The sequence below is a fragment of the Equus caballus genome, chromosome X, assembly GCF_041296265.1.
Source record: "Equus caballus isolate H_3958 breed thoroughbred chromosome X, TB-T2T, whole genome shotgun sequence".
NCBI lineage: Eukaryota > Metazoa > Chordata > Mammalia > Perissodactyla > Equidae > Equus > Equus caballus.
The window spans coordinates 46,058,611-46,079,450 of NC_091715.1; the positions used below are offsets into that span (position 1 = coordinate 46,058,611).

The 20,840-nt window shown below is 39.3% G+C and overlaps 1 protein-coding gene and 1 pseudogene across 2 annotated transcripts in view; both read left to right on the top strand.

Moving 5' to 3' along the window:
• Positions 1–20,258, top strand: part of RRAGB (Ras related GTP binding B) — a 32,059-nt gene extending 11,801 nt beyond the window's left edge. For both annotated transcript variants that reach the window (XM_023634396.2, XM_023634395.2), the window contains 6 exons: positions 3,769–3,991; positions 13,068–13,163; positions 15,343–15,465; positions 17,543–17,634; positions 18,693–18,808; positions 19,732–20,258. In XM_023634396.2, coding sequence (XP_023490164.1) covers positions 3,769–3,991; positions 13,068–13,163; positions 15,343–15,465; positions 17,543–17,634; positions 18,693–18,808; positions 19,732–19,829 — 748 coding nt within the window. In that variant the 3' untranslated portion in view covers positions 19,830–20,258. The remainder of the gene's footprint in view (positions 1–3,768; positions 3,992–13,067; positions 13,164–15,342; positions 15,466–17,542; positions 17,635–18,692; positions 18,809–19,731) is intronic.
• LOC100146389 (aldehyde dehydrogenase, mitochondrial-like) lies at positions 338–2,231 on the top strand (annotated as a pseudogene).
• Positions 20,259–20,840: the final 582 nt, after the last annotated feature.

Sequence of the window (20,840 nt, forward strand, 5' to 3'; positions counted from 1 at the left end):
GTGTTATTTTGAGTAGATCATTTAAATTCTCTAAGCCACAGTTTCTTCATCTGTACAATAGGGGTAATGATGATACCAATTCATAGGGTTGTTTTGATAATTAAGTAAGATAATATATATATAAATGTATATGGGTCAGCCCCAGTGGCCTAGTGGTTAAATTTAGCGTGCTCCGCTTTGGCAGTCCGAGTTCAGTTCCTGAGTGTAGACCTATACCACTCTGTTAGCGGCCATACTGTGCTGGTAGCCCACATACTAAAAAGTAGAGGAAGATTGGCATGGATGTTTGCTCAGGGTGAATCTTCCTCAGCAAAAAAATAAAACCAAAACCAAAAAAAACACATAGCAAATGCCTCACAAAATAGATATTGTTAGCTCAGTGTTTCCCAGCTCCTAGCATAGAGCCAGGTGTGGAGTAGGTGCTCAGTGAGTATTTGTTGAAAGAATAACAAAATAGCCAAACAGTCTGTAAGGAAATGATTCTATGGCCCTGCACTCCCGCTCCCACCACAGCATGTTGTGTGCTACTGCCCTTGCCGCCGCCGGCTTCAGGCCCCGCCTGGGCCATCGCCTCCTGTCAGCCGCTACCACCTAGGCCGTGCTGGCCCCCAGCCAGCAGCCTGAGGTCTTCTACAACCAGATCTTCATAAACAAGGAGTGGCATGACGCCATCAGCAAGAAAACATTCCCTACCGTCAATCCGTCCACTGGGGAGGTCATCTGTTGGGTAGCTACAGGTGACAAGGAAGATGTGGACAGGGCAGTGAAGGCTGCCCGGGCCACCTTTCAGCTTGGCTTGCCCTGGCACTGCATGGATGCGTCCAACAGGGGTCGGCTGCTAAACCACCTGGCCGATCTGATTGAGTGGGACCAGACCTACCTGGCAGCCTTGGAGACCCTGGATAATGGCAAGCCGTACGTTATCTCTTACCTGGTGGATTTGGACATGGTCCTCAAATGTCTCCGTTATTATGCCAGCTGGGCCGAGTAGTACCATGGGAAAACCATTCTCATCGATGGGGACTTCTTCAGCTACACCCTGCATGAACCTGTGGGGGTGTGCAGGCAGATCATTCCATGGAACTTCCCTCTCTTCATGCAAGCATGGAAACTGGGCCCAGGCCTTGGCAACTGGAAACGTGGTTGTAATGAAGGTGGCTGAGCAGACTCCACTCACTGCCCTCTATGTGGCCAACTTGATTAAGGAGGCTGGCTTTCCCCCTGGTGTGGTCAATATTGTTCTTGGATTTGGCCCCATGGGTGGGGCTACCATTGCCTCCCATGAGGATGTGGACAAAGTGACTTTCACAGGCTCCACTGAGGTTAGCCACCTAATCTAGGTTGCTGTGGGGAGAGGTAACCTCAAGAAAGTCACCCTGGAGCTTGGAGGGAAAAGCCCCAATATCCATAATGTCAGATGCTGATATGGACTGGGTGGTGGAGCAGACCCACTTTGCCCTGTTCTTCAGCCAGGGCCAGTGCTGCTGTGGGGGCTCCCGGACCTTTGTGCAGGAGGATGTTTACACTGAGTTTGTGGAGCACAGCGTTGCCCAGGCCCGGTCTCGGTCTGGTGTGGTCAGGAACCCCTTTGACAGCCAGACCAAGCAGGGGCCACAGGTGGATGAAACTCAGTTTAAGAAGGTCCTGGGCAATATCAAATCTGGGAAGGAAGAGGGGGGCGAAGCTGCTGTGTGGTGGAGGGACAGCTGCTGACCATGGCTACTTCATCCAGCCCACCGTGTTTGGAGATGTGCAAGATGGCATGATAGTCGCAAAGGAGCAGATCTTTGGGCCAGTGATGCAGATCCTGAAGTTGAAGACCATAGAGGAAGTCGTTGGGAGAGCCAACAATTCCAAGTATAAGCTGGCCGTAGCTGTCTTCATGAAGGACTTGGACAAGGCCAAGTATCTGTCCCAAGCCCTCTAGGCTGGCACTGTGTGGATCAACTGCTATGACGTGTTTAGGGCCCAGTCACTATTTGGTAGCTACAAGATGTCTGGGAATGGCCAGGAGCTGGGAGAGTATGGCCTGCAGGCATATACCAAAGTGAGAACTGTCACAATCAGAGTTCCTCAGAAGAACTCATAAAGAACCATGCTGGCTTCCTTACTCATCCAGAGATGAAAGTTCAATGAGATGAGCAACAAAACCAAGAAAAATGACCCTTACATGCTAAAAGTCTCAAAAGAGAAATTGTCCCACAATATCTGTCAGATCAAGAAAGTCCCAGAATTTGAATCAATAAATAGGGCAGGTGTTGGGTGAAGAGTGCTACTAGCTTTCAGGGTGATTTTTCAAAAATAGATTCAATGAATGTCTCATCCTGTCCTTCTCATACACTTATCTAACTTGCCTTTATGGGGGAAGAAAAAGCCGTTGTTTAAAATTGTATTAATATTGAGGCAACAGCTAGCACCTTGCTTTGTATTCTGGACTAAAACTCATTAAAAACAATGCTAAAAAAAAACAAAAAGAAAATGATTCCATGACTGCTAGCAGATGGATCACTTAACACTTAACACCCTAGCAGCTCTCTCTATACAAATCATTCCTCATTATCATTGCTTCTAATTCTGTAATCTATGTCAAGAGATTGGTCCAAGTCCCTTGCTTTTAGGCACTAAGATGTTATCATTTTTACAGATAAAGGAGCTGAGGTCAAGTGAGATTATGAATCTCCCAAGGTCATACAGCTAATTAATAGCAAAGTGCAGAACTAGAAACTGGGTTCATGATTATTTTTCACAACAAAACTACTGTTTTCTGCTAGGCAGCTGGTAATTGAGAACTTCTTGGGAAGCAGCACACAGCCTAAGGAGCAAAGAGCAACATTCTGCTAAAAAGTTATCTTGGAATTATTTTCATACAGTTTAGAATATTTTACTAGTTAGTCATTCAATAAATATTCATTGAGCACCTACTCTATGGCAGGCTCTGTGCTGAAAGCTGGGAAACAATGGCAAATAGTAACAGACATGATCCTTGCCTTCATAAAACTTGCTGTCTAGGGAAGTGAATTGCCATTAATGAAATACACAAACGTGTAGTATCACACTTGTGGTAAGTGTTAAAAATAAGAACAGTGTGGGGGCCGGGCCGGTGGCACAGTGGCTAAGTTCACATACTCTGCTTTCACAGCCTGGGGTTCTCAGGTTCGGATCCCAGACGCAGACCTAGCACCACTCATCAAGCCATGCTGTGGCAGCATCCCGCATAAAGTAGAGGAAGATTGGCACAGATGTTAGCTCAGCGACAATCTTCCTCAAGCAAAAAGAGGAAGATTGGCAACAGATGTTAGCTCAGGGCCAATCTTCCTCACAGAAAGAAAACAAAACGGTGTGTTGGTATAAGGGCCTATGGTACCTGGATTTGCCCAAGTCAGAGAGGACAGGGATAAAGGTTTCAGTGAGGAAGTATGGATTGAACTGAAATCTAAAGGGACAAGTAGGAGTTAATTAGATGTAGAGGTAGGAGGATAGCATGTGAGACAGAGTGAACAGCATGTATAAAGGCCCCTCAGTGGATAAACCATGGGCCACTAGAACTGAGGGAAGATCAAAGTGTATTTTGAAGACAAAGAGGCAAATGGTGGTACAGGGTGTGGCTCAGGAAGTAAGATGAGGCCAATCTGATTTGCTGTTATTTCCCCTTTAATTTGAAGCCTTAAGATTATCTTTTACATTGATTAAGTCAACAAAAATAGATTGTAAATAGGAGTGACTAAACTGAGGACTTGCTTACTACCTAGATTATTTTTTGCCTTCTAGACAGGACACCTTCATGGAAAATTATTTCACTAGCCAACGAGACAACATCTTCCGAAATGTGGAGGTTCTGATTTATGTCTTTGATGTGGAGAGCCGTGAACTGGAAAAGGATATGCACTATTACCAGTCATGCCTGGAAGCCATTCTGCAGAACTCTCCAGATGCCAAAATCTTTTGCTTGGTGCACAAAATGGATCTGGTACAGGAAGATCAACGGGACCTGGTAAGAAACAGAAAGGAAGATGCACCAAATGGTTGACATGCTTTGTAAACTTCCTTTATAGAAGTATAGGTAAATTTCTATCATTCTTTTTTCAGGAAGAAAATCTCACAGAAACTTTCAAAATAAAGTTTTGTCATTTGTGTTTTAAAATGCTCATAAACAAATTTTCCATTGTAAGGGAAAGATCATATTAATTTAGCAAATAATTTTCACATTTAGGTAAGGAACCTGACCATGTGATATCACCAAGAAGCCGTTTTATTTTTTTTAATATGTTTGCTGCCCCTGTTTTACTGATCTTCAAAGCTGGCAGTTACTGTCAAGGCTAGAAGACCTACCAGGGGTGAGATGAAGCAAGGTCACAGCTGTCACTAGGTTAATCGAGGAAACCGGTATGCACCAATACAAGTGCCAGCCACACTGTGTTAGTCACAATGCCAAATCCCTCATAACTGCACTGATATGGTATATTTCTCTTCTTTTCTACCATGGGAGTTAGTGCATGTAAATTTAAACCAGAGAAGACACAGTAGAAAGGTCAGACTTCTTTCTAGCTATGAGACCCCAGGATTGGCAAGTCACAAATATAGTCTAGCTTTAGTTTGCTTAATATAAAATAAGAAGATTGGATTTTAAAGTCTAAGCTGAAAGAGAAGATCCTCTATTTCCAAGGGTAAAGCTGAGGAAAGCAGTTTTAGAATACAGGAATACCTCGGAGATATTGTGTATTTTGTTCCAGACCACCACAATAAAGCAAATATCACAATAAAGCGAGTTACACAAACTTTTTGGTTTCCCAGTGCATATAAAAGTTATGTTTACACTATACTGTAGTCTATTAGGTGCAATAGCCTAAGAAAATAATGTACATATCTTAAAAAATACCTTATTGCTAAAAAATGCTAACTGTCATCTGCGCCTTCAGTGAGTCATAATCTTTTTGCTGGTGGAGAGTCTTGTAAAAAAGGACAATGTCTGCAAAGTACAATAAAGTGAAGTGCAATAAAATGAGGTATGCCTGCATGCTGCTGATGTAGAAGAATACAGTTCCCCTTTGGGTTGGAGCGTAGGAGTCTAAGGATACCCTTTATTTAACTAAAGGGGTTTTTTGGTAATAGCTGTGGTCAGGAATACTTTTTTTCTGTAACTAGTTACAGGATTGCCTCCAGTGTTCCAGCGTTGGGTATGTTTTGATGTTTCTAGGTTAGCTTACAGGTTTTCAAAAAGCACTTGACAGGGTTCTCTATTTGACTCCAAAAACTACTTTTGAGTATCTAGATTTTTTTAGTATCTTCTTCTTTTCTCTCTCTCACTAAGTATTAATTCTATTTTAATTCAGCATAAAATCCTGTATGTAGCTTGGGTCTTGAGATTGTGAGGGTTTTGTTATTGTTATTCTTGCTGCTGTTGTTTTGTTTCCTTTAAAAATCACTTCATGCCCTGTCCCAATTTGCAATAGAAAAACCTAGAGCATTCCAACAAATGAGCTCTGTATGCATTTTCTAATTACTTCTAATTTTTAGTGATCAACTTACTGTTTTCTAAATGCCTCTATAAATATGCCTAAAGATACATTAATGTTCTTTGTGGGATTTTAAACTTAATTAAGAAAAGTATACTCTATTTCATTAAAGATTTAGGCTTTTGAACTAAAGATTCAGAAGTTTTGAACTAAAAATGGCTAGAATGCTTCCTTAACTCTCAAGTTCAAACAATATAGATGTTTCCTTCTATTATGTGTGTATTAGTCAGGGTTCCTCAGAGAAGTAGAACCAATAAGAAGTGTGTGTGTGTATTTGTATCTGTATATAGATTGATTGTTTGACTAATTTTAAGGAATTGACTTCATAGCATTATAGAGGCTGGCACGTTTGAAATCTGCAGGGCAGGCCGATAGGCTGGAGACTCAGGAAAGGGGTGATGTTACAGCTCTATTAAGAAGACAATCTGGAGGTAGAATTCTCTCTTCTTGGTGGATGGCAGTCTTTTTCTCTTAGGGCCTTCAACTGATTGCATAAAGCCACCCACATTATGGAGGGGAATCTGTTTTACTCAGTCTACTGATTTAAATATTAATCTTACCTAAAATATATCTTCACAGCAACACCTAAACTCATGTTTGACCCAGTGTCTGGGTACCATGGCCTAGCCAGGTTGATACATAAAATTAACTATCACAGTGTATACACAAACTCACTAGAGACCCACTCAGTCATGGAAAATATCTGTGTATATATATATTTGTATAAATAGATATTTTTCCATGTATATGTGGGCATATATACATAGAGACATATCCAAGATGGATAGATATTTATGTGTGTCTGGGGTGTTATATCTATATAGCCAAATAAATACAGTCCATACAGAAATAATATATATGAGTTTATGCATGTATGTGTGTGAGAGAGAAAGAGATCTGCATAGGTTAAAGTATTTTTTTTTTTATTAATGTTATGATAGATTACAACCTTGTGAGATTTCAGTTGTACGTTTTTGTTAGTCATGTTGTGGGTACACCGCTTCCCCCTCTGTGCCCTCCCCCAACCCCCCTTTTCCCTGATAACCACCGATCAGATCTCCATATCAATATACTAAATTCCACCTATGAGTGGAGTCATATAGAGTTCGTCTTTGTCTGACTGGCTTATTTCGCTTAACATAATACCCTCGAGGTCCATCCACGATGTTGTGAATGGGCCAATTTTGTCTTTTTTTATGGCTGAGTAGTATTCCATTGTGTATATATACCACATCTTCTTTATCCAATCATCAGTTTCTGGGCATGTAGGCTGGTTCCACGTCTTGGCTATTGTAAATAATGCTGCGATGAACATAGGGGTGCAACGGACTCTTGAGATTTCTGATATCAGGTTCTTAGGATAGATACCCAGTAATGGGATGGCTGGGTCATAGGGTATTTCTATTTTTAACTTTTTGAGAAATCTCCATACTGTTTTCCATAGTGGCTGCACCAGTTTGCATTCCCACCAACAGTGTATGAGGGTTCCTTTTTCTCCACAACCTCTCCAACATTTGTCACTCTTGGTTTTGGATGTTTTTGCCAATCTAACGGGTGTAAGGTGATATCTTAGTGTAGTTTTGATTTGCATTTCCCTGATGATTAGCGATGATGAACATCTTTTCATGTGTCTATTGGCCATATTCATATCTTCTTTTGAGAAACGTCTGTTCATGTCCTCTGCCCATTTTTTGATCGGGTTGTTTGTTTTTTTGCTGTTAAGCCGTGTGAGTTCTTTGTATATTATGGAGATTAACCCTTTGTCGGATAAGTGGCTTGTGAATATTTTTTCCCAATTAGTGAGCTGTTTTTTTGTTTCAATCCTGTTTTCCCTTGCCTTGAAGAAGCTCTTTAGTCTGATGAAGTCCCATTTGTTTATTCTTTCTATTGTTTCCCTCAACTGAGGAGTTACAGTGTCCGAAAAGATTCTTTTGAAACTGATGTCAAAGAGTGTACTGCCTATATTCTCTTCCAAAAGACTTATTGTCTCAGGCCTAATCTTTAGGTCTTTGATCCATTTTGAGTTTATTTTGGTGTGTGGTGAAAAAGACTGGTCAATTTTCAATCTTTTGCATGTGGCTGTCCAGTTTTCCCAGCACCATTTGTTGAAGAGACTTTCTTTTCTCCATTGTAGGCCCTCTGCTCCTTTGTTGAAGATTAGCTGTCCATAGATGTGTGGTTTTATCTCTGGGCTTTCAATTCTGTTCCATTGATCTGTGGACCTGTTTTTGTACCAGTACCATGCTGTTTTGATCACTGTAGCTTTGTAGTATGTTTTGAAATCGGGGATTGTGATTCCGCCGGCTTTGTTTTTCTTGCTCAGGATTGCTTTAGCAATTTGCGGTCTTTTGTTGCCCCATATGAATTTTAGGATTGTTTGTTCAATTTCTGTGAAGAATGTTCTTGGGATTCTGATTGGGATAGCATTGAATCTGTATATTGCTTTAGGTAGTATGGACATTTTAACTATGTTTATTCTTCCAATCCATGTGCAAGGAATGTCTTTCCATCTCTTTATGTCATCATCAATTTCTTTCAAGAAAGTCTTGTAGTTTTCATTGTATAGATCCTTCACTTCCTTGGTTAAGTTTATCCCAAGGTATTTTATTCTTTTCGTTGTGAATGGGATTGAGTTCTTGAGTTCTTTTTCTGTTAGTTCATTGTTAGTGTATAGAAATGCTACTGATTTATGCACGTTAATTTTATACCCTGCTACTTTGCTGTAGTTGTTGATTATTTCTAATAGTTTTTCTGTGGATTCTTTGGGGTTTTCTATATATAAGATCATGTCGTCTGCAAACAACGAGAGTTTTACTTCTTCGTTACCTATTTGGATTCCTTTTATTTCTTTTTCCTGCTGAATTGCTCTGGCCAGCACCTCCAGTACTATGTTGAATAGGAGTGGTGAAAGTGGGCACCCTTGTCTTGTTCCTGTCCTCAGAGGGATGGCTTTCAGTTTTTGTCCATTGAGTATGATGTTGGCTGTGGGTCTATCATATATGGCCTTTATTATGTTGAGGTACTTTCCTTCTATACCCATTTTACTGAGGGTTTTTATCATAAATGGGTGTTGGATCTTGTCGAATGCTTTCTCTGCATTTATTGAGATGATCATGTGGTTTTTGTTTTTCATTTTGTTGATGTAGTGTATCACGTTGATTGACTTGCGGATGTTGAACCATCCCTGTGTCCCTGGTATAAATCCCACTTGATCATGGTGTATAATCTTTTTGATGTATTGCTGTAATCGGTTTGCCAAAATTTTGTTGAGGATTTTTGCATCTATGTTCATCAGTGATATCGGCCTGTAGTTCTCCTTCTTTGTGTTGTCCTTGTCAGGTTTGGGGATCAGGGTGATGTTGGCTTCATAGAATGTGTTAGGGAGTTCTCCATCTTTCTCAATTTTCTGGAACAGTTTGAGGAGAATAGGTATTAAGTCTTCTTTGAATGTTTGGTAGAATTCTCCAGAGAAGCCGTCTGGTCCTGGACTCTTATTTTTGGGGAGGTTTTTGATTACCGTTTCTATTTCCTTACTTGTGATTGGCCTATTCAGATTCTCCATTTCTTCCTGATTCCGTTTGGGGAGATTGTAGGAGTCTAGGAATTTGTCCATTTCTTCCAGGTTGTTCAATTTGTTGGCATATAGTTTTTCATAGTATTCTCTTATGATCTCTTGTATTTCATTGGTATCTGTTGTGATTTCTCCTCTGTCATTCCTAATTTCATTAATTTGTGATTTCTCTCTTCTTTTCTTGGTGAGTCTGGCTAGGGGTTTGTCAATTTTGTTAATTCTTTCGAAGAACCAACTCTTTGTTTCATTGATCCTTTCTATTGTCTTTTTTGTTTCAATATCGTTTATTTCTGCTCTTATTTTTATTATTTCCCTCCTTCTACTGACTCTGGGCTTTGTTTGTTCTTCTTTTTCTAGTTCTGTTAGGTGTCGTTTGAGGTTGCTTATGTGAGCTTTTTCTTGTTTAGTGAGGTGGGCCTGTATTGTGATGAATTTCCCTCTTAGGACTGCTTTTGCTGCATCCCAAATGTTTTGGTATGTCGTGTTCTCATTTTCATTAGTCTCCAGATAAAATTTGATTTCTTCTTTAATTTCTTCAATGATCCATTGTTTGTTGAGAAGCGTGTTGTTTAGTCTCCACATTTTTGCACCTTTCTCTGCTTTTTTCTTGTAGTTGATTTCTAGTTTAATAGCATTATGATCAGAAAAGATGCTTGATATTATTTCAACTCTCTTGTATTTATTGATGTTTGTTTTGGTTCCCAAAATATGGTCAATCCTTGAGAATGTTCCATGTGCACTTGAGAAGAATGTGTAACCTGCTGTTTTTGGATGAAGTGTTCTATATATATCTATTAAGTCCATCTGGTCTAATTTTTCATTTAATTCTATTATTTCCTTGTTGATTTTCTGTCTGGATGTTCTGTCCATTGGTGTTAATGGTGTGTTGAGGTCCCCTACTATTATTGTATTGTTGTTGATGTCTTCTTTTAGTTCTATTAAGAGTTGCTTTACAAATTTTGGTGCTCCTGTGTTGGGTGCGTATATATTTATAAGTGTTATGTCTTCTTGGTGGAGAGTCCCTTTTATCATTATATACTGTCCCTCTTTATCTTTCTTTATCTGTTTTGCTTTGAAATCTACCTTGTCTGATATTAGTATAGCGACACCTGCTTTCTTTTGTTCATTATTAGCTTGGAGTATTGTTCTCCATCCCTTCACTCTGAGTCTGTGTTTGTCTTTGGGGCTGAGGTGTGTTTCCTGGAGGCAGCATATTGTTGGATTTTGTTCTTTGATCCATCCTGCCACTCTGTGTCTTTTGATTGGGGAGTTCAATCCATTTACATTTAGAGTGATTATTGAGATGTGGGGGCCTACCACTACCATTTTGTGTCTTGTTTTCCGCTTTTCTTCAGTTTCCTTTGTTTCTCGTCCCATGGTTTAATCTGTTCTGATGTAGAGCTGCTACTCTCTGTTGTTGTCCTTCTACTTATCTCCTCTGCTCTTGGTTTTGTAGCCCCTTTCCTTTTTTGGATTTTTCAGGAATGAGGGTTTTCCTGAGGATTTCCTGAAGAGGAGGTTTTGTGGCAATGAACTCCCTTAATTTTTGTCTATCTGCGAAAGTTTTTATTTCTCCATAGTATTTGAAGGATATTTTCGCTGGGTAGAGAATTCTCGGCTGTAGATTTTTGTCCTTCAGATTTTTGAATATATCATTCCACTCTCTTCTAGCCTGTAAAGTTTCTGCTGAGAAATCTGCTGATAGCCTGATGGGGGTTCCTTTGTAGGTTAGTTTCTTTTGCCTGGCTGTCCTTAGTATTTTCTCCTTGTCATTGACTTTTGCTAGCTTCACTACTATATGGCGTGGAGTTGGTCTTCTTGCATTGATAAAGATTGGAGATCTATTGGCTTCTGTCACCTGAAGATCCATCTCCCTCACCAGATTTGGGAAGTTCTCAGCCATTATTTCTTTGAATAGGCTTTCTGCCCCTTTCTCCTTCTCTTCTCCCTCTGGTATACCTATAATCCTTACGTTGCATCTCCTAATTGTGTCTGATAATTCTCGGAGAGTTTCTTCATTTCTTTTTAGTCTTGCTTCTCTCTCCTCCTCTGCCTGCAGCAATTCTATATTGCCATCTTCCAAATTGCTAATTCTTTCCTCCATATTATCGGCCCTACTGTTCAGAGCATCTAGATTTTTCTTAATCTCCTCTATTGTGTTCTTCATTTCCAATATTTCTGTTTGGTTCTTCTTTATCGTATCAAACTCTTTTGTGACATAGCTCCTGAACTCGTTGAGTTGACGGTCAGAACTCTCTCTTAACTCATTGAGAATTTTAATGATGGCTGTTTTGAAGTCATCATCATTTAGGTTATATATCTCATTTTCTTTGGGATTGTTTTCTGTGTATTTGTTACTTTCTTTCTGTTCTGGAGATTTAATGTATTTTTTCATATTGCTTGATGTTGTTGATTTGTGCCTCCGCATGGAGATAGTTTAGTTGCTCCTTTCACTTGTTTCAGCTGCTGCGGTGGGGGAGCAGCTGTTTATACTGCACCAACCAGGAACCCTGTCCGCAGTTGCTAACTGGGCCTGGGCCCCTCCTCATAGCCACAGTGGCCCTTTGGATTCCCTCCTCTTCTGTGGGGGCCATCACAGGGGGGCTTCAGGCTGCTGGTGCCTACTGTTGCAGCCCACCTAGATATGCTCTCTCCTTGGGGTCTGCAACGGTGTTATGGGCTTTTCCAGCGGCCAGGGGTGGGATCACTTATATTTGTCGCTCCGTTGCTGTCGGCACCCACAAAATCTCACTTGTCCTCTATGGGTCGTAGGAGAGCTATTGGCATCTTCTACAGTCTGTGGTTAGTTCACCTAGCTATGCTGCTTTTGCCCTGGGGTCTTCCAGCCTTGTGGCTGGTGGCTGGGTGCCTTCTACTGGTGCTGTGCAGAGGCTTTCCCTAAGGCTGCTGTGAGCCTGTAGGGTTTCCCCCTAGGCTACGAAGCTGGGTCTCTGGAACTCCCCCCAGCCCCAGTCCTCTCTGAGATCTCCAGCTATCCCTAGTTCCACGGGGCGGGCAACGGCAGCTGGGGGTCGCCCCACCCTCTGGGATTCTCTCCGGGCCTCTCCCGGAGCCGTGAATGCTTGGCGTGGCCCCTCTGCTAATGGCAGACAGAGAGTTTTGTCTGCTGCCCGGGCGGAACTCCGGCGCTTCCTGTCCGGGTCGCAGAGCCGGCCTTTGAAACTTCCCCCAGCCCCGGTCCTCTCCGAGATCTCCGGCTATCCCTAGTCCCACGGGGCGGGCAACGGCAGCTGGAGGTCGCCCCGCCCTCTGGGATTCTCTCCGGGCCTCTCCCGGAGCCATGAATGCTCGGCATGGCCCCTCTGCTAATGGCAGACAGAGAGTTTTGTCTGCTGCCCGGGCGGAACTCCGGCGCTTCCCGTCCGGGTCGCAGAGCCGGCCTTTGAAACTTCCCCCAGCCCCGGTCCTCTCCGAGATCTCCGGCTATCCCTAGTCCCACGGGGCGGGCAACGGCAGCTGGGGGTCGCCCCGCCCTCTGGGATTCTCTCCAGGCCTCTCCCGGAGCCGTGAATGCTCGGCGTGGCCCCTCTGCTAATGGCAGACAGAGGGTTTTGTCTGCTGCCTGGGCGGAACTCCGGCGGTTAAAGTATTTTTGTGTACAAAATCTTGATGTGGGATAGCTATCTTTTAAATGACCCAGGTTGGGTGATTTGGAATGTTAGATATATTTTATTAAGACTCCTCAGTATGGTAAATTTTATTTTCTAACATAGTGCTCTCAGTGAGTACTCAGCACAAACAGCATGGGCCTGAAGAATTATAGTAACTGTTGTACTTTTAGACCTTATCTGAAATCATTCCTGCCATCCCAGTTTGTGAAATAATGTTCACACTGAAAAATTCCTCTGAGGAAAGAGGAAATGCTCCTGTTTAAAATATGCTGAAACAGTTATATCTTAGATTTTGCTATGAAAGAGGACAGCTGTTATGTGTTAATCAATATGTTGGGCTTTTTAATTCAGATTTTTAAAGAGCGAGAAGAAGATCTGAGGCGTTTGTCTCGCCCATTGGAATGTTCTTGTTTCCGAACATCTATCTGGGATGAAACTCTCTATAAGGTGTGTATGTTTCCCTGAGTTCCCTCATTTTAAGACCACAAAAAAAGCTAGAAGGGTATTATCAAAACTAAAAGATTTTGAACTCTTTCATAGCCATCTAGATGTGTTGAACTAAAAAATGAAATAATCTACAACAAATTGTTTGAAAAATATCAGACTTAACCTTAAGAGATTTTGGTTTTTATCTTAGATTGGGTTGACATACCTACCAAATCAGACTGAGTTAGCCAGTTTGGTTATGATAAATTTGACACTGATCTTCGTGAAAGCAGAAGTTTCACTGGCCATCATCCATTTTGACCTGTTGTGGTCTCAATGCTGATTGGAGCCATGTGTAATATTCAGATACCTCTACAGGATATAAGCTATTATGCCTAAGTTTGGACAGCAATAGAAGAAAAATATTTAGGAGAGAGATTGGAGAAAGGAGTCTTAGAATGAGACATATTATGCCTGGAGTATGGGAGCTTCAACTTTCATGCCAAATTGGAGACTAGCATTTTTTTCAACCAGAAAGATTATTCTCATTGCCGGAGTGGATACCACACTGCTTGCAGTAGTTGTAGAGGTTCCAACAGTAGCTGTGTTATGGATGAAGCTAAAATTACCTTATTGGCACATAGGCTGCTTATCCTCCTTCCTCCCTTTCTTCTACCGATCTAGTGATTTGAAAGACTGGCTCCTTTTGGGTCCTCCTGTGGTCAGACCTTTCCTCATACTACTTCTGGTATCCATTGACAAGTCTGACTCTGGGTGGGAAAGCATCCTTCTCCATCAATGGTAGCTACAGCCTCAGTATCAACTGCATCTGACACGTGTCTACAACCAGAAGCACAGAAACCTGACTTGTCAAGGAGAAAAACCATTGGACTTGAACAATAGCCATTGATTTATTTTTTTAACTAATTCATTTTTTCCCCAATATTATGTTGACCCAGCCTCACTCTAATAACAGATCATTTTGAGATGCCTGTCAAAGAAATACTGTTCTAGATTAATTTGGGCCGAATTTCTCTCAAAGCCTTATTCCCATAGAACAGGTAACCGTGAATAAGGATGGACATCACGCACTGATAAGAACCAACTGCGGTGTGAAGGATGGCAATACATAACACGACCAAAGACAATTGGCTAATCACAACACTGCTGTGAGTGACAATGTCTCTGCTGTGGTTAGCTTTGGTGCCTTCTCCAAGGTAAATTCAGCAGTGACATTAACACCGACCTGGGATCTTGGAACCCGAACCCCCATGCTTAAGTAATAAAACTAATTGGAACAAAAACATGACACTACTATCTCTTACATCAATGTTGCATAGAGCTGACAAACTTTTATATTGTTTTATTCTACAAGCACTCGTTTCATATCTGCTTGATGCTGTTGGACACACAAATGACTAAGACCAGGTTCCTGCCCTCTAGTAGAGGAGAGAAGAACATTGTACACCATACCAGACAAATTGGAATAAGATTGAAGGAAGTATTATAATGGAAAGTCAAATAAAAGAGCCTTAAGAGAATAGAGGGAGTGTGTGGTTAATTTCAACTCCTTACATTAGCTGTACTCCTCTGGATGAAGTCAGTTTTAGGCAAACACACAGTGGACCATTTTTAACTCAATTGGATCAGTAATTTATACAGCTGACAAGAAGCCTTTTGGAATGATAATGCCACTAATTTCTCTTGTATGTTATCCCATTGAGAGGAGGGGCCGTTTGTGTGGCTCTAATATTTTCACAAAATTGATTTTTGGATGTATGTTAAATGTAGCATTATTAGATTCTGATCTTAGAGCACTCTACTCTGTTGGACTTAAATATTTGTTGAATGGCTGGATTAGAAGCTTTTTAGCCCAGTAGATCAGAGTTTTCAACTTTTCCTAAGGCAACATGATGGAATTAAATTATTTGTTTATTTTTAATTATCAATGGAAAGAAGTTTCTCCTGCATTTGACAAAATGTAAAAAAAAGTAAAATGTAAAAAAAATCCAACTAAAGGATAAAAATCAAATATTATCTTTTTCTCATTTTATTTGTGTTATATTTGTTATCAGTATTTGCTTTAGACTCAATTATTACCATATTTTGCTGTCCATATGTTTTAGTGTACTTACTCATTTACGCAGGTCTGGGACTGGCTATCTGTTAATAATATTACACTGTGCTTCTGTTCTGTTAGGCTTGGTCCAGCATTGTTTATCAGCTGATTCCCAATGTTCAGCAGCTGGAAATGAACCTAAGGAATTTTGCTGAAATTATCGAGGCTGATGAAGTGCTTCTCTTTGAGAGAGCTACTTTTCTGGTGAGAACTTTCTGCTCTGCATATGTACTTCACTCTTACCTTCTTCTACTCAGCAACAGAAAACAACACGTTCCCATTTTCAGGAAGAACCTTTTTCCCTCTTGTCATTACTTTAGCATGCATAGCCTTATTTATAAGTGTTGTCAGCAAATGACCTGAAAGAAGTCCTTTGGCGTGTAGCTCTTTAATAGTAAAACTTACATTTTTGCAGGTATGCCTTACTACACAGCTTAGATTATTTCTGCTAATAATTGCTCATTTTTGTTAAAGGGTTCCTATTTCCTATGACTTTTATTATGAAATGAGGAGAGTTTTCCCTTTGAGAAAACTTGCATTCCACTTCTTTCTCCAAAAGACTGAGCTGAAAACTTTTAACATGGAAGAGATAAAATGGTCAACTCAGTGACGTAGCTAAGAGTTCAGATGGAGAGGTGGAAGGAGTTAGGAGCTTGTTGATATTTCTATTTTTCTTATAAATTCAACTTAACTATATTAGAGTCTACTGTGTGTATGGCCCTGACGGGGGTGCAAATACCTATATTTATAAGTAAAATTTCTAAATAACAGTAATAGAAACTAATTTGAGATGTCACAAAGCATTGCACAAGTCATTGGTGATCACCTTAGTAAATGTAACTCTAAGAGCAGCTCACAGTAAATAATTTGTTTCTGAGCTCTGCCAATGCTTGATGATTTTAGACACATTTTTTAATCTCTCTGAGCTTGGTTCCCCTTCTATAAAATGGAGATAATAATGTCTATATCGTAGGTTTTATGTGTAGATTAAAATGGGACAAGGCAACATCAAGCCCTAGCACATAGCTTAGCATGTCACTATTATTATTATTTTATATATATATATAAAACATTGCTATTAATGTTAATTAAACATTGGATCCTTTTGCTAATATGGCAACAGAGGGCAGAGAATGCAGAGTGCAATTTTTCCTCCTTCCTTTGTGAAAACATTGTTTGTAAATGTAAATATATTTGTGAGTCATCCTTCCTTCTAGCTGGTACACCTGAGGCAAGGAGTCCTAACCAGAGTGTCTGTCTGTCTTAGCCTATTGGCAGGGGTCACTTGCTTGGAATTATGCCACCCTGAGTCCTATTTTTCATGCTAGTGTGAATAGCAAGAAGCAAGTGAACTATTCTGTCTGTCTTGATGTACATGCCACAGCAGAATTCTCTTTCAGCAGTATTCCCCTGCTACATCCACCACACATGATCATAGGGGTTAACCTCATATAAGCTGCTTGTTATTCACTAAGAGTTACAGGTGTCTTTTGTTTCTCTTGAAGACCAAGTTTAGGTGTGATTGACCATTTTCACTGAGAGAGTTGAAGTCAAGCAAGGGGAACCAGTTCCATCATTGGTCTAGGAATTATGTTTTGAAAGTTTCACATGGTTTCAGAGAATTGCCCTGTGAATTTCTTCTGATGAGTGACTCAGTTTTGCTTTCTACTAAAAACTTTACATCTGTATATTCAGCCTATAGGAAATACTTGTGTGGTTTTAATAAAACCTGAAAGTGTGAGGGAAAGTAATTTCAGATGGCATGGGTGTATATCATGAATACATTCATTTATAAATAGTAAATCCTCAGAGGTTAGACTCATTTAGTTATGCTTTTTAAATATAATACCAAAAGCTACTTTGTTATAGCCTTCATTATAATTAACGTTAAGTATACCTCAAGAACAGCTAAAAATTTTTCTTTTTCCTTTTTGATTTGTACTTGTTTTTAATCAAAGACCATCCTGTGAAATATTGAAAACAGATGTATATTTAATGATTAAAGTAAGTGAGAAAGAACAGCAGTGAACCAAATTAGATAATACTTAAATGGTGTGATAAAATAATAACCAAATGGTACTGGATGGATCATCCATAGGGATGTTGAAATTATGCAAAATCTTGGCAGGATATAGGACCGAGGAAAAGAGACAGTAAGCCAGGTGCCAAGTTTATCCTGAAAATCAGGGTGACCAAAAGACTGACAGATGTCTGCCTTGAGGAGTAGCAGAGGTGATATGACTACACTGCATTGATTTAAAGGGCTTGCTCTTTTTTATAGGTGATTTCTCACTATCAGTGTAAAGAGCAGCGTGATGCTCACAGATTTGAAAAAATCAGCAACATTATTAAGCAGTTTAAGCTGAGCTGCAGGTAAGAGATCTTGTGTGACCTGTTTATCCCTGAAAAATTTACTGTCATTTTTGAGAGGTTCAAATAACTATAGTGGACTTCACTTCTATATTCAGAATAGTTCCTTTGAAAAGAAAGCTAAACTCCAAGGGAGCCTACAGTTGACTTAGGTGAAAGTCATTGTTCTTTAATGCACACTCAATTGATACAGAAGAAGCGTGTGAAAAATATCTAGAGTGCCCTTTCAAGATGTTTGATATGATTTGGGAAGAAATAAACAGAAAATGTCCAAGAGAGTTTTGAATAAGAAGGAGGAGAATTTACCCTACCAAATTCCAAAATTTACTGTAAAACTACAGTAACTAAAATAGTGAGGTACTGATTCGGAAATAGTACAAAATACAGAGTCTAGAAATATCATATTGTCTCAGCTTTGACTAAATACAATTTGAATCTTAGCATTGCGAATATAGGAAAAAAGAATGGCTGAACATCATAATTTAGTAAAGCTTTAATAATCAAAATTATTATCCTGGTACAACTTTGATGCCCAGATGATAGAATAGGTATAAGTTTACTCCTTTTATGCCTTAGCACACTTTGAGACTTTCTGGCATGTTTATGCTAATATTTTTAAGAAGAAATAGCAAATTACATTCAAATGTAATTATCTTGTTTGTTTTCAAAGAAATAGGATCATTTTTTAAATTTCAATATAACATTCAAAAGACATAATTATTAATCTCAATGATAGGGAAATTTAAACTTAAGTATTAAATATTCTTAAATATTAGAGAAACTTTTTGTAACATGATTTTTAACATGGATCTAGGTCTAAACCCACTTTCATTTCACAGTCAATATCAAGTCCTAACCCACTTTCTGTCTAAGTCACTTTCCAAAATATGTTAAATTCAGCATTAGAGTTTCCTTAGAAAACAAAGAGGGGTTAGTGATTAACTGTATTCATGAAGCGATGAAGTGAGGTATAATGCTATGAAAATGTTTAACATAAAAGATAAGAATTTCTTATATTGCTGTTATTTTATGTTTACTCACTTTTCTCCTTTCTCCTATAGCAAGCTGGCTGCTTCTTTCCAGAGCATGGAAGTCAGGAACTCTAACTTTGCTGCTTTCATTGATATCTTTACATCCAACACTTATGTGATGGTTGTGATGTCTGATCCATCCATTCGTAAGTTTAAACTTAGCTGACATATGTTCAAAGCCACATATTCTTTAAACTAATTGCTCTAGAGGTAGTACTTTATTAGATACTGAAAAACTATTTTGTAGTGGGGATGGTTGCACAACAGTGTGAATCTACTTAATGCCACTGACCTGTACATTTAAAAATGACTAAAATGGTAAATTTATTGTTATGTATATTTACCATAATAAAAAAAAATATTTTAGTACTAGTGGTAAATAGTTTATTATTTAATAGACTTATACTTTGAAGCTTAAAAATAATTTAGACTCCAGGGTATTATGTGTTCTTCATGGGAACTTCAAAAATCAAGTTGCTAAATCTAGGGATTTTAAAGAAAAGAGAACCAAAATGTATGATTTATGCTCCATATGGTATGGAATTTTTAAAAGACTAGTCAGTCTAAGCTCTGAACTATTAAATGTTGAACCATTTTATATGTCATTGTATATTCCTAAGTACTGTATTCCCATAATTATGTTATGGGCATAAAGGGAAATATTTGGCGCTTCCATGCCATAATAGCTGTATCCGTCACAACCATTGAAATAAAGGTTCTAGCGGTATTTCCTGGGTGTTCCCAGAATTTTAAATTATCTCTGATCCACTGGCTTTTCCTGCCTTAGGTTAATATTAAAATGCAACATAAGATAATGGGTTTTATAGTATTTGCCCCAAACCAAAAGATTTTGAAAATTTATTTTGGAAATTTTGTGTTTATAATATAAACAAATCTACTTATTCAAAAAAATTAAACTCAGGTTAACTTGGGACCTCCTATTTCTGTATGTTCTTGGTGACATATATTATGAGGGATTTGGCTCTCTCTTGTTTGTTTTTACTAGTCAGACATTCCTTTGGCTGCCCGTACTTATTCTGTTGGGTATCTCCCCCACCCCTACCCTCAGCTTCCGCAGCTACTCTGATCAACATCCGCAATGCCAGGAAACACTTTGAAAAGCTGGAAAGAGTGGATGGACCAAAGCAGTGTCTTCTCATGCGCTAAACATTGCCAAATGTTGTTTCAGAAAAAAGTTGAAATACTCTTTCTTAATTAAACTTAATGTTGTATTCATATATATAGGCTCTGAAATGTGATGCTTACCACTTCTGTATTTCTTCCATACTCCCCAGTCTTAGCATTTAACCTTGAATGCTGTTACTCAAATAGCCAGTGAGGAGTTAGAAGATGAGCTGTCCATGAAATTGGTGTGATATAAAAGTAGGTGATATGTAAGTGTTCTGATAACAATGTTCCAATAGTATAAGTGTTCTGATAACCTGGTTCCAGTAGTTGTGTATGCCAAAGCCTTTCCCAACATCATCTTGTATTCCTTATCAGATAGTAACCTATAAGTTTTAATATTACTCTTTTCTCAGCATGCATTAAAAATAATCCTTAACTTCAATCGTAAATAAAATTTGCTGTTAGGGATTTCAGTGTCTGTTTTTCTTTTCCTGGTTTCTTCAACTTTTCCCTAGAAAAGAGCAAATGAATTTCACAATTATTCAAAACCTAGGGGAAGGGGACCTGCTGGTTGGGAAATAGTACAAAATAAAGTTGGATTGGAAGGATAGAGCCAGATTCTACCATTAAAGCTAGGCAGAAGAGTTTAGATATAATGCGATACGAAATAGGAAACCATTGTAGGCTTTTGAGGAGGGGAATTATGTGAAAGGAATTTTGAAAGAAAATTAACCTAGACTATATGTATGGGCTGACTGATGGCAGTTAGGGAAGCTGTGGTAGTAATCCCAGCCTGAGTTGTGTTGAAAGTCTGTTCCAGGATGCAACTGGAGAAGGAATGAATAAAAACTTCAGGGAAAATAGATAGGATTTATGAAATGTAATTCATTCTTTGAGGTTTGAGAATGGTTAATTTTATATATTCCATAACACCTAATGGGATATGCTTTCATTATGCTAGTCAAGTAGTATTAAAACCTTTTTCAAGCTGGGAGTTGTATTTGACTTTAGCGCCTAAAGAAAAGATGAAGCATTGTGAACTGGGAGAAA